The sequence below is a fragment of the Chlorocebus sabaeus genome, chromosome 11, assembly GCF_047675955.1.
Source record: "Chlorocebus sabaeus isolate Y175 chromosome 11, mChlSab1.0.hap1, whole genome shotgun sequence".
NCBI classification, from domain to species: Eukaryota; Metazoa; Chordata; class Mammalia; order Primates; family Cercopithecidae; genus Chlorocebus; species Chlorocebus sabaeus.
The window spans coordinates 46830397-46843319 of NC_132914.1; the positions used below are offsets into that span (position 1 = coordinate 46830397).

A 12923-nucleotide genomic window follows, 5' to 3' on the forward strand; every position below is an offset into this window, starting at 1 on the left:
CTGAGAGCTACAGTCATCCCTTAGTATCCCTGGAGGATACCAAAATCCATGAATGCTCAAGTTCCTTATATAGAGAGCTCTAGTGTTTGCATGTAACCTGCACACATCTTCCTGTATACTTTATTTCCAGATTACTTATAATACCTAATACAATGTGAATGCTATGTAAATAATTGTTGTATCATTTAGAGAATAAAGGGGACAAGTACATGTTCAGTTCAGACACAACTATCCATTTTTCCAAACATATATTTTGAAATAGGGTCTTTCTCTGGCACCCAGGCAGGAATGCAGCAGCACAATTACACTGGCTAATCTGTTTTGGTTTTTGTTTTGTAATGACAGGGTCTCCCTAGGTTGCCTAGGCTGGTCTCAAACTCCTGGGCTCAAGTGATCCTCCTGCCTTGACCAAAGTGCTGGTATTATAGGCATGAACCACCAGGGCCGGTTGCTTCCAAGTATTTTAAATCCAGTTAGTCAAATCTAGATATGGAAACCACAGATAGGGAGGGCTGACATTTTGTAAATTTGTAGGATTTATGGGCTAAAAAAAAAAAAAAAAACTGGGAAAATTGTAGACTTCCCTACTTTTTTTTTTTTGAGATGAAGTTTCGCTTTTGTTGCCCAGGCTGGAGTGCAATGGCGCAATCTTGGCTCACTGTAACCTCCTCCTCCCAGGTTCAAGCAATTCTCCTGCCTCAGTCTCCCGAGTAGCTGGGATTACAAGGGTGTGCAACCATGTCCAGCTAATTTTGTATTTTTAGTAGAGATGGGGTTTCTCCATGTTGGCCAGGCTGGTCTCAAACTCCTGACCTCAGGTAATCCGCCCGCCTCCGCCTCCCAAAGCGCTTGGATTACAGGTATGAACCACTATGCCTGGCCTCTTTTCTGCTTTTTCAAAAAAGCCTCATGCATTCTTTCAGTCTTCTTGGTCTTTAGCAGCCATCAGGGTCTTTAGCAGCCACAATTTTCCTGTACTTTACGGATTTGAAATCTACATTTTCTCCTAAGTTAAATCCTCTATTTACATTCTCTGTGCTTACAAGTCTGTTACATGTAGCCAAAATATTTGAAAGGATGTAAACCATGCCAAATGCTATACATTTTTATCCTAACCTTTACAAACGTTGCCACTTTATCCTCATGTAATGTAGTCCTCTTCCACCCATGCATATTGCTTATTGTTTAGCCTTCTTTCTTAGCATGACTTTTATTGACCACCATGAATTCTGGTCCTACTTTTTCCTATCACAATAGGGCTGGAAACTGCCTTTACTTCACCACCCTCAAACCTTCCTACAGTCAGATGTTTTCCCAGGTCACTGCTTTTTCTTAAGACAGGGTCTGTCACCAAGGCTGGAGTGCAGTGGTACAATCACAGCTCACCACAGCCTCAACCTCGTCAGCCTCACAAGTAGCTGGGATTATAGGCACACACCACCACGCCCAAATTTTTGTATTTTCTTGTAGACTGGGTTTCATCATGTTGCCCAGGCTGGTCTTGAATGCCTGGGCTCAAGTAATCTACCTGCCTCATCCTCGTGCTGGGATTAGAGGCATGAGCCACCATGACCAGCCAAAGACCACTTTGAAATTTCTTACACTAACAAGGTTAGCAGGCCACTTTAAACAGCAGCAACTTAGCGGATATTCAAAACGTATACTTCCCATACATAACTCATTAGTAACTACCCAGTCATACTCTGGAGCTAAATGAGCTCTAGATTAGCAGAATGACTCTCATCAGTTTCCCCGCCCCCTACACCAAGGGATGAGGTGGTAAACTAGTCTGAGAATCTAGGGCTTCTGCCTTTCTAGTCCCTTGAGCTTCCTTTTCCCTAGAGGTGCCTGCACAGGAAGTAGGATCCTTGACATCAACAGCAAATTGCAGACTCTATACTCCAAATATAGATGAATCCAAAAACCAAGGCACTTTTAGAAAACACACAGGAAACAAAGCTTTTGATGTTAATGACTTTACTTTGAGACACGATGGAAAAATATTATAGGTACACATGGAAAAGACATGATCACCAAGTGAAAACAATCTAACCAGAAAGCTTTAATGTCTGTCAGCTAAGCTGAAGCTGAAATCCTGGGAGCACGACATGCTGCAGGGCCAAAAGGAATGGATAATTAGTATTCCTCTCCTTCTTCCTCACCCTCTCCTTCAACAGAATCCACACCAACCTCCTCATAATCCTTCTCAAGGGCAGCCATGTCTTCACGGGCCTCAGAAAACTCGCCTTCCTCCATCCCCTCACCCACATACCAGTGAACAAAGGCACGCTTGGCATACATCAAGTCAAACTTGTGGTCCAGGCGAGCCCAGGCCTCAGCAATGGCTGTGGTGTTGCTCAGCATGCACACAGCTCTCTGTACCTTGGCCAGGTCTCCACCAGGCACCACAGTGGGAGGCTGGTAGTTGATGCCAACCTTGAAGCCAGTGGGGCACCAATCCACAAACTGGATGCTGCGCTTGGTCTTGATGGTGGCAATGGCAGCATTTACATCTTTGGGAACCACATCACCACGATACAACAGGCAACAAGCCATGTATTTACCGTGGCGAGGGTCACATTTCACCATCTGGTTGGCTGGCTCAAAGCAAGCATTGGTGATCTCTGCTACAGAAAGCTGTTCATGGTAGGCTTTCTCAGCAGAGATGACAGGGGCGTATGTGGCCAGAGGGAAGTGGATGCGGGGGTAGGGCACCAGGTTGGTCTGGAATTCTGTCAGGTCAACATTCAGGGCTCCATCAAATCTCAGGGAAGCAGTGATGGAGGACACAATCTGGCTAATAAGGCGGTTAAGGTTAGTGTAGGTTGGGCGCTCGATATCGAGGTTTCTACGACAGATGTCATAGATGGCCTCATTGTCTACCATGAAGGCACAATCAGAGTGCTCCAGGGTGGTGTGGGTGGTGAGGATGGAGTTGTAGGGCTCAACTACAGCTGTGGAAACCTGGGGCGCTGGGTAAATGGAGAACTCCAGCTTGGACTTCTTGCCATAATCAACTGAGAGACGTTCCATGAGCAGGGAGGTGAACCCAGAACCAGTTCCCCCACCAAAGCTGTGGAAAACCAAGAAGCCCTGAAGACCGGTACACTGGTCAGCCTGTAGGGAAATAAAAAAAATAGTATTTTAATGCCAAGACACATTCTCTTAGAATTTCTATTTAAAATTCTTAGATTATGAACCATCTCATTGACATAAGCATAAGGAAATGGGAAAACAAACATATCCACAAACTGTCCAGAACCTAGGGGACTATCTGATTCAGAAGTCCAATGAACATAGTAATCTGTCTATTCCACATTTTGGTAGGTGCTAAAGAATGAATGATGTCAGTCACTCCACCCAACTTGCACTGGTACCATCTCGCCGCATTAAATGCATATTTATATATTGTGCTTACCAGCTTGCGAATTCGGTCCAACACAAGGTCAATGATCTCCTTGCCAATGGTGTAGTGCCCTCGGGCATAGTTATTGGCAGCATCTTCCTTGCCTGTGATGAGCTGCTCAGGGTGGAAGAGCTGGCGGTAGGTGCCAGTGCGAACTTCATCTGGAGAAGGAGGGAGAGAAGGACGGAGGGAGTGGGTGAGTGACCAGCGGAGCCCCCAGGACAGACCTCCTGTCCCAGCATCCTGGGATCTCACTTGGGTTACTGAGGTCAACTCACCAATGACCGTGGGTTCCAAGTCTACAAACACGGCCCGGGGCACATGCTTGCCAGCGCCAGTCTCACTGAAGAAGGTGTTGAAGGAATCATCTCCTCCCCCAATGGTCTTGTCACTTGGCATCTGGCCATCGGGCTGGATGCCATGTTCCAGGCAGTAGAGCTCCCAGCAGGCATTGCCAATCTGGACACCAGCCTGGCCAACGTGGATGGAGATGCACTCACGCTGTGGGAAGGAAAAAGATATCACAATTTAATCTATTGGTGGCTGTCAGGTGGAACAAAATACTCATGCAATCTTTATTTTTTTAGAGATAAGGTCTGTCACCCAGGCTTGAGTGCAGTGATGCCATCTAGGCTCACGCCAGCCTAAACCTCCTGGGCTTGAGTCATCCCCCGACCCCAGCCTCTGGAGCAGATGGGACCACAGGCACAGGCCACTACGCCTGGCTAATTTTTTCATCTTTTTTTGTGGAGATGAGGTCTGGCTGTGTTACCTAGGCTACTCACGTAATCTTAAAACAAATTTCCTTTTTTAAAGCGACATAAGACGTACTACTCTTCTGAGAACAGCTTATCGTCTACATTGCTTTTAATGACTGTTACCTTCCCATCCTAAACTGGGAAGGCCTCCTTCCAGACCAATACAGCTCAGTCACAGCTTCCTCCTTTGGAGGACCAAGACAGGAAGGTAAGCATCCACCCAGCGCTCAGGCCCCAGAATACCACTTTAGACTAGGTGGCCACATTTCCGGGCAGCCCCTAGCACAGGAAGCACGTGGCCAGACCAGCGCAGAAGAAATGTCTGTCCGCAGGGACAAGGGGCGGGGCTCTGCGGCACAGGATGAATGCGCAATTCAGGGCGCGCGCTCTCGCGCCCCCCGGCGGCGCCGCAGAGGCACGAAATGGCCACGTCTGCAAAGGCGCTGCCCAGGCCGCCCATCCTCCCTTGCCCCCCGGCTTCGGGCTGGGCCTAACACCTCCACAGCAGTCTGAGCGAAATTGGGGATTATCGGCGGCCCAGATCTGGGTCAAGATCCGATTTCCGTTCCCTCAAAATCCCTCACTGCCACCACCTGCTCCCCTGAATTCCTAACGCAGCAGAGAGACAGGTGGCCTCTACAGACTGTTGTGGTCGAACTGTCCTAATTCACTGGTGTATAGCGGTACATTGACAGGGCCCTTCCCCACATTCCTCTTATTTCTTTCATTAAAAAAAGAAAACTCAGGTTAACAGGAGACACGCCCTGTAGCCCTAGTCTCGCCGCGACCCAGAGCGCATGCGCAGACTGCAGTGGCGGTTTCCCGCCCAGGAACGGCGTGAAGGTAACGGTCGCGCGTGCGCGCTTTTGTCTCCAGCTGCTTCCCACCCCCGCTTTTCGCGCTCAAGAGGAAGTGAAGGCTGGAAGATGTTAGGAGTCCGCGCGCGCGCGCGTCCACCCAAAGCGGGGGAAGGGCATGCGCTGGAAAGGACTGCGGGGACTCGAGGGACCGCTCCCAGTACAGAGTTACGCGCTGAAAGAGAGCTCCGGATACGGCAGAAGGCAGCCGGAGCCCCCTCATCCCTTCCAGAGTCCGATAAGAAATCCTGGCGCCCCTCGACCTTTCCGGGCCCCAGCTATTTACACACACCGAGGTCTCACCACTCCCGCCCGGGCCTCTCGCCTTGTTTTCCGCCCTCCAAACGGACGGCTCTGGAACCAGACCTCCCCGGCTGTATACAGGGCCCCCGTGCCCCGCCGGCTCGCTTTTCCCTGCTTCCCTGAAAGCAGCCGGGAGCCGCGCGGCTCACTCACCATAGTGGCTAGGGATTAGGAGGCGAAGGCGGCAGGAGTAGACACCGGGTCCCGGTTACCGTCCCCGACAAGCTAAGAGTCGAGGTAAGTAACGCACTGGGGCGGGGCCGGCGCTGGAGCCTCTTAAGTAGCGGGTTTGGAGAGGGGGCGGGCACAGGCGGTGTCGCGGCCGCGGGCCCCTCCTCCGGCCCCGTGCGCCCACTGGGCGCCCGGCCTGGCCGCCGCAGAGGCGGGTTCCGGGCCCCGAGCCCCCTCCCTTCGCGCGGCCGCAGGGCGGGGTCCGCCGCGCCTGCGGGCCGCGCGCGCCAGTGCTGCAGTGTGCGGCGCATGGCTGCGAGGGCCTGGCGAGGGGCGGGCGCGAGTCGGAAAGACACCGATCAGGGAATGGGTGACGAGGCTTGACTTAATTCGGAGGAAGCCTAGGACTTGAGCGAGCCATACAATTTGAAAGACGAAGCACCGTGAAATGCAGAAAGTTGTGGTTCGGATAGCTCAGCTGATTAATTTCGTGTTGCCACAGTTTGTCAGTGAGTTTTGCCTTTTTATTTTCGCAGTTCCTTTTAAGGCAGTGCATTCTGTACTTACCTGATAATGTGAAAAACGCGAGCTTTAGAAAACCGAATAGGTGTACATGGTTTACTGTAATGACTTGTTCTCCAAAGTAAGAGTACCAAATGCTGAAAGCAAGTAGATATTCAGTCATTCGAAGAGTGCCCAAGCATTTAACATTGAAGCTGTTAAAAGGGCAAAGTAGGCCCCAATTTTAGATCTAAGCCATCAATTTTATGGAACAGTCGTAGGGGCTTTTTGAAAAGGAGATTTAAAAACACATTTCAGTGGTGGTAGCTGAGTTGAAGAAGTGAGGAAATAGTTGGATAGGGAGGAAATAAATTGACACTGAAGGATGTTAGGAAGTAGAGATTCCTTGTGCAACTTAAGAGTTTTGTAAATAAGACTGCTTGGCCTTGTGTCAAGATACATCAATTGGTTATAGCTTAGTGCTTGGAGGCCCACATTATAGGAGTAGACTAGGTCTCCCTCCGCCCCGCCCCTGGAAAATCTATTTCAAGACGATAAACCACATTGCTAATCCTTGGAAATGCAGAAGGTGGTTAGGTTTAAAATGTGGCTTTAAAATGGTCCTAGCCGAAACGTATTGATGTTACTATTCAGAATATCTGCCCAGTATAGGAGGAACAAAAAGGTTAAACCTAAAACACTAAAAATTCATAGTTCATATTCGGTTATTAGCCTATTAAAATTTGGTGCAGCCTTCATCCTTCGCACCGAATTTCAGACAAATAGCAAATTTATGTGGTTAATAAGTGTATGTTGTAAGGAGTTATGTATGTGTATGTCTATATATGTGTGTCTCCACCCATCTGAACCTGACCTGCAGACCAAGAGGTTCTTGTTTATTTCTGATAGTTTTGGTAGTCTTGTTAAAGGCATTTGATTCAAAATCCAAATTTGCACACATTTTTCCTACTGGGTAGAGGAGGCAGGAATATATTTGAATATTGTTCTCACTTATTTTGTTCCTCTTCTTATTCTTAAAAAAAAAAAAGCCTGTCAATTTTAGCAGTGAGGGATGGTATACTAATTTTAGTGACACTAATATTAATAAGTTCTGATAACCCACTATCATCGGACCACCCCCACTCTTATTCTTAAAACGAATCTGAAAATCATAAGCTTGCTTTAACGGGAAGAATGAATGTTAGGGAACCACCCTGCTGAACTCCATTTTGCTGTAGGCTCTGGATAAAGCTATTTTATCCAGAAAAGCTATCTCTGGGCAAATGATTTGAATAGTTTAGTAACGCAATAGGTTTCTGCTAGAACCATTTTGAAGCCACCCTTTAACCCTAACCACTTTATGTATTTCCAAGGATTAGCAATGTAGTTTATGGTCTTGGGATAGATTTTTCTAGGGGAGGGGAGAACCTCCCTTCTAGCTCTCTGCAGATTATCAGAGCCACCACTTCAGGGATTTCCTCCCAGGGGCCTATATGTCTCCCCAGATACCTTCCTTCCTAAAACTATTAGCTTTTATCTGTGTATTCCCTGTTGTGAATGAGGAAGTATTTGAGGGCCTTTTTTTTTTTCTTTTTTTTTTTTTTTAAGGTCTTGATTATACCTCAGGTTTCAGAGAGTAATCAAACTAAAAGAGAACTTCTTTTTATTTCATTTTATTTTTTTGACCGAAACTCCATCTCCAAAAAAAAAAGGGGGGGGGAATTGTTATGTGATATTGGGACATCTGAACATTTTGTTGTCATAGGAATTTGTCCTTGCCAGCTTTTTTTTTTTTGTTGTTGTTGTTGTTGTTGAGATGGAGTCTTGCTCTGTCACCCAAGCTGGAGTGCAGTGGCACACTGCGAACTCCGCCTCCCAGGTTCACGCCATTCTCCTGCCTTAGCCTCCCTAGTAGCTGGGACTACAGGCACCTGCCACCACACCCGGCTAATTTTTTGTATTTTTAGTAGAGACGGGGTTTCGCCGTGTTAGCCAGGATGGTCTCGATCTCTTGACCTCATGATCCGCTGGGATTATGGGCATGAGCCACCATGCCTGGTCCCTTGCTGGCATTATTAAACTGCTTCCTTAGCTGTAAACATCTTATGACCACAGGTTGTATCTGGTAAGGAATATGCTTTGCTAGTTTAAATTTGGAATTGATTTTGAAATTGTGTTACCCTAGCCCTAGGGTTTTTTTGAGATGGAGTCTTGCTCTGTCGCCATGCTGGAGTGCAGTGGCAGCGATCTCAGCTCACTGCAACCTTTGCCTCCCGGTTCAAGCAATTCTCCCTTCTCAGCCTCCTGAGCAGCTGGGACTATAGGCACATGCCACCACGCCCAGCTAATTTTTGTATTTGTAGTAGAGACAGGGTTTCACCTTGTTGGCCAGGATGATCTCGTTCTCTTGACCTTGTGATCTGCACGCCCTGCAATGTTCTGATGATTCAATGGGCATAGCCCTCCCCAGTACTGAAGAAGTAAAAATCTTTGGATGCCTGATCTGAGGGACCTAAAGGCAATATGTCTTTATTGACCTTGTGATCTGCACGCCCTGCAATGTTCTGATGATTCAATGGGCATAGCCCTCCCCAGTACTGAAGAAGTAAAAATCTTTGGATGCCTGATCTGAGGGACCTAAAGGCAATATGTCTTTATTTCCCAGGTCAGAAGTTGGTATGGATTGGAAGCCTTGTGCCAGCATCCTCTTTATGTTGGATTGTTGTAATCTAGTAGACACAAACTTCAAGAGGTTAAACAAGCAAGGGCAAAAGATTAATAATAACAAGATAGTGATCAAAAGTCCTAGGAAGAGTAAAAACCAACTGATACTCAGAGGGTGCTTTTTTTCCTTTTTCTGTTTTTTTTTTTCCCCAGATGGGGTCTTGCTATGTTGGCCAGGCTTGTCTGAACTCCTGGCCTCGAGCGATTCTCCAGCCTTGGCCCCCCAAAGTACTGAGATTATAGGCCTGAACTACCAAGCCTTGTCTAAACTCTACTTTTATAGGAGTCTTTTTGTTTTGTTTTTGAGACATTGTCTTGCTCTGTAGCCTACGTTGGAGATGGAGAGCAGTGGTATGATCACAGCTCACTGCAGCCTTGACCTCCTGGCTGAAGCAGTCCTCCTACCTCAGCCTCCCAAGTAGCTAGGACTACAGGTGCCCAGGAAATGTTTGTATTTTTGTAGAGGACAGCCATGTTTCCCAGATTGATCTCAAACTCTCCTTGCAGACATTATTAAGCTGCTTCCTGCCGGGCGTGGTGGCTCACACCTGTAATCCCAGCACTTTGGAGGCGGAGGCAGGTGAATCACCTGAGGTCAGGAGTTCAAGACCACCTTGGCTAGCATGGTGAAACCCCATCTCTACTAAAAATACAGTAATTAATCGGGTGTGGTGGCAGGCTCCTGTAATCCCAGCTACTTGGGAGGCTGAGGCAGGAGAATCAATTGAGCCCTGGAGGTAGAGGTTGCAGTGAACTGAGATCGCGCTATTGCACTCCAGCCTGGGTGACAAGAGTGAAACTCTGTCTCAAAAAAAAAAACCAAAAAAAACCAAAAAACTGCTTCCTTAGCTGTAAACATCTTATGACCATGGATCGTGACTGGCAAGAAATGTACCTTGCTAGTTTTAAGATGGAATTGATTATTATTTTTTTTTGAGATGGAGTCTGGCTCTGTCGCCCAGGCTGGAGTGCAGTGGCGCAATCTCGGCTCACTGCAAGCTCCGCCTCCTGGATTTACGCCATTCTTCTGCCTCAAGGCGCCCGCCACCACACCCGGCTAATTTTTTGTATTTTTAGTAGAGATGGGGTTTCACTGTGTTAGCCAGGATGGTCTTGATCTCCTGACCTCGTGATCCGCCCACCTCAGCTTCTCAAAGTGCTGGGATTACAGGCGTGAGCCACTGCGCCTGGCCTGGCTCCCCTATACTTGTGTTTCCCTAACTTTTTTTTTTTTTTTTTGTCTGGAACAGGGTCTCTCTTGCTCTGTTGCCTAGGCTGGAGTGAGTGCGTTGGTGGGAACTCAACTCACTGCAGCCTCCACCTCTGGAATTTAAGGGATCTTTCCATCTCAGCCTCTTGAGTGAATGCGACCATAGACGTGCCACCACACCCGGGTAGTTTTATATATATGGTTGTTTTTTTTTTTTTCTTTTTTTTTGTAGAGATGGGGTTTTTCCACATTGCCCAGGCTGGTCTCAAACTCCTGGACCAATGTAATCTGCCTGCCTCAGCCTCGCAAAGTGCTGGGATTATAGGCATGAGCCATCACACCCAACTGTAAACATTTTTATGCCAGAAGAATATTGAATAATGATAAATTTATTTTGCCTCTTTTTCCTTTTCTTTCTTTATTTTTTCTTGTTTTTTTTTTTTTTTTGGTTTCTTTTTTGAGACAGAGCCTTGCTTTGTTGCACAGGCTGGAGTGCAGTGATAATCTCAGTTCACTGAAACCTCTGCCTTATGAGTTCAAGCAGTTCTTGTGGCTCAGCCTCCCAAGTACCTGGGATTACAGGCATGCGCCACGACACCTGGCTATTTTTTATATTTTTAGTAGAAACAGGGTTTTGCCATGTTGCCCCGGCTGGTCTCGAACTCCTGGCCTCAAGTGATTTGCCCGCCTTGGCTTCCCAAAGTGCTAGGATTATAGGCATGAGCCACCATGCCCAGTCTGCCTCCTCTTTATTACCTGACAGGAAAGTCTGACTTTTTTTTAAATCCATACTTAACCTACATAGGTCTATTTGTTTTGTTTGTTTGAGACAGCGTCTCGCTCTGTCTCCCAGGCTGGAGTGCAGCAGCATGATCTCGGCTCACTGCAACCTCCGCCTCCCAGGTTTAAGTGATTCTCCTGCCTCAGCCTCGCGAGTAACTGCGACAACAGGTATGCGCCACCACGCCTTACTAATTTTACATCTATCTGTCTATCAATCTATATATATATATATTTTTTTTTTTGAGACAGAGTTTCGCTCTTGTTGCCCAGGCTGGAGTGCAATGGCGCGTAATCTCAGCTCACTGCAACCTCCACCTCCCAGGTTCAAGCGATTCTCCTGCCACAGTGTCCCGAGTAGCTGGGATTATAGGCATGCGCCACCACGCCCAGCTAACTTTTTGTATTTGTATTTTTAGTAGAGACAGGGTTTCTCCATGTTGGTCAGGCTGGTCTCAAACTCCCAACCTCAGGTGATCTGCCCACCTTGGCCTCCCAAAGTGCTGAGATTAAAGGCATGAGCCACTGTGCCCAGCCTATTTTTTATATTTTTAGTAGAGATGGGGTTTCACCATATTGGCCAGGCTGGTCTCATACTCCTGACCTGGTGATCCGCCCGCCTTGGCCTCCCAAAGTGCTGGGAGTACAGGCGTGAATCACCGCCCCCAGCCTTTGTTGTTGTTGTTGTTTTTTTCTTTTTGAGACAGAGTCTTGCTCTATCGCTCAGGTTGGAGTGCAGTGATGCCATCTCAGCTCACTGCAGCCTCAGCCTGCCAGGTTCAAGTGATTCTCCCACCTCAGCCTCCCTAGTAGCTGGAATTACAGATGTGCGCCACCATCACCCAGCTAATTTTTGTAATTTAGTAGAGACGGGGTTTCACAATGTTGGCCAGGCTGGTCTTGAACTCCTGACCTTAAGTGATCCACCTGCCTTGGCCTCAAAGTGCTGGGATTAATTATAGGCATGAGCCACCATGCTCGGCCTCTATTTATTATACATACCTATACGCACACACACACATGCACACACACACACACGAGTAAATAGTAGTTGTCTACGTCTGGAACATAAACACAGTTGTATTTACTGTCTTGACATTTTTTTTCCTCCCCCAAGACAGGGTCTCACTCTGTCGCCTAGGCTGGACTACAGTGGTATGATCATGGCTCACTGCAGCCTCCACCTCCCAGGCTCAAGTGATCCTCACACCTCAGCCTTCTCAGTAGCTGGGACTAGAGGCAAGGACCACTTTGCCTGGCTAATTTTTTATTTTTGTAGAGGTGGAGTCTCATTATGTTACCCAGGCTGGTCTCGAACTCCTGGGCTCAATCGATTCTCCCACCTTGGCCTCCCAAACTGCTGAGATTGCAGTACAGGCCACTGGGCCCAGTCTGTCTGCACATTTTAATTGATTATATAAGCCTTTCTTTTGTTGTACTCTTTCAGGCCTGTAACTGTTTACTTTGAGTCTTTGGTGTAGTGGGAAACCCTGTGATGCAATTAGAGTTAATCTCGTTTTTTGCTACATAATATCATGGCCATTTGCTACTGTTCTAAGCAGTGGGTAACTGTTTTTGATAGTTTCCATAGTGTGGTTTAGACACAGAAGTTTACAAAATATTTTGTTCATTTCACTAGTTGTACAAGTAAAGTAACAAATGGCAACAATTTACCAAGTGTTAACTATTTTTAAATACTTGACCTTCATTCTTATTCATCCCAGTGTTACAAATTTACATCTGCTTTTCCACAGATAGATGGTATTGGGGAAAGAAAATTGACTTTGGGATGGGTGCAGTGGCTCAGGCCTATAATCCCAGCACTCTGGGAGGCCGAGGCAGGTAGATCACTTGAGGCCAGTAGTAGATCAGCCTGGCCAACATGGCGAAACCCCGTCTACTAAAAATACAAAAATTAGTTGGCCCTGGTGGCACGTGCCTGTAATCCCAGCTACTTGGGAAGCCAAGGCATGAGAATCACTTGAACCCAGGAGGTGGAGGTTGCAGTGAGCAGAGATCATGCTATTGCACTCCAGCCGGGGTGACAGAGTGAGACTCTGTCTCAAACAAAAAAAAAAGGGAGGGGGGAAATAGAAAATTGACTTTGGTGGTGTCAGATAGGACTAGATTCAATTCTAGCTTTGTCAGTTAATAGTGGTATGACCTCAGACCCTTAATTATCTTTCTCGAGCTTCATTTATGAATGGGAATCA

The 12923-nt window shown here is 47.2% G+C and overlaps 1 protein-coding gene and 1 long non-coding RNA gene across 4 annotated transcripts in view; one reads left to right on the forward strand and one right to left on the reverse strand.

The window, feature by feature from the left end:
• Nucleotides 1-1960: 1960 nt before the first annotated feature.
• TUBA1B (tubulin alpha 1b) lies at nucleotides 1961-5607 on the reverse strand. Its single transcript, XM_008003125.3, has 4 exons — nucleotides 5478-5607; nucleotides 3685-3907; nucleotides 3419-3567; nucleotides 1961-3117 (listed from the first exon to the last, which is right to left on the reverse strand). Exons 1-4 carry the CDS (start codon nucleotides 5478-5480, stop codon nucleotides 2137-2139), a joined length of 1356 nt encoding a protein of 451 aa, XP_008001316.2. The 5' UTR covers nucleotides 5481-5607; the 3' UTR covers nucleotides 1961-2136.
• A 139-nt stretch (nucleotides 5608-5746) lies between these two features.
• LOC140712761 (uncharacterized) overlaps nucleotides 5747-12923 on the forward strand; it is a 35237-nt gene continuing 28060 nt past the window's right edge. Inside the window, exons 1-2 of one of the 3 annotated variants that reach the window (XR_012094491.1) lie at nucleotides 5747-6004; nucleotides 10764-10881. This is a non-coding gene — a long non-coding RNA (uncharacterized lncRNA). The remainder of the gene's footprint in view (nucleotides 6005-10763; nucleotides 10882-12923) is intronic. The other 2 variants (XR_012094490.1, XR_012094492.1) reach the window with 2 other exon arrangements.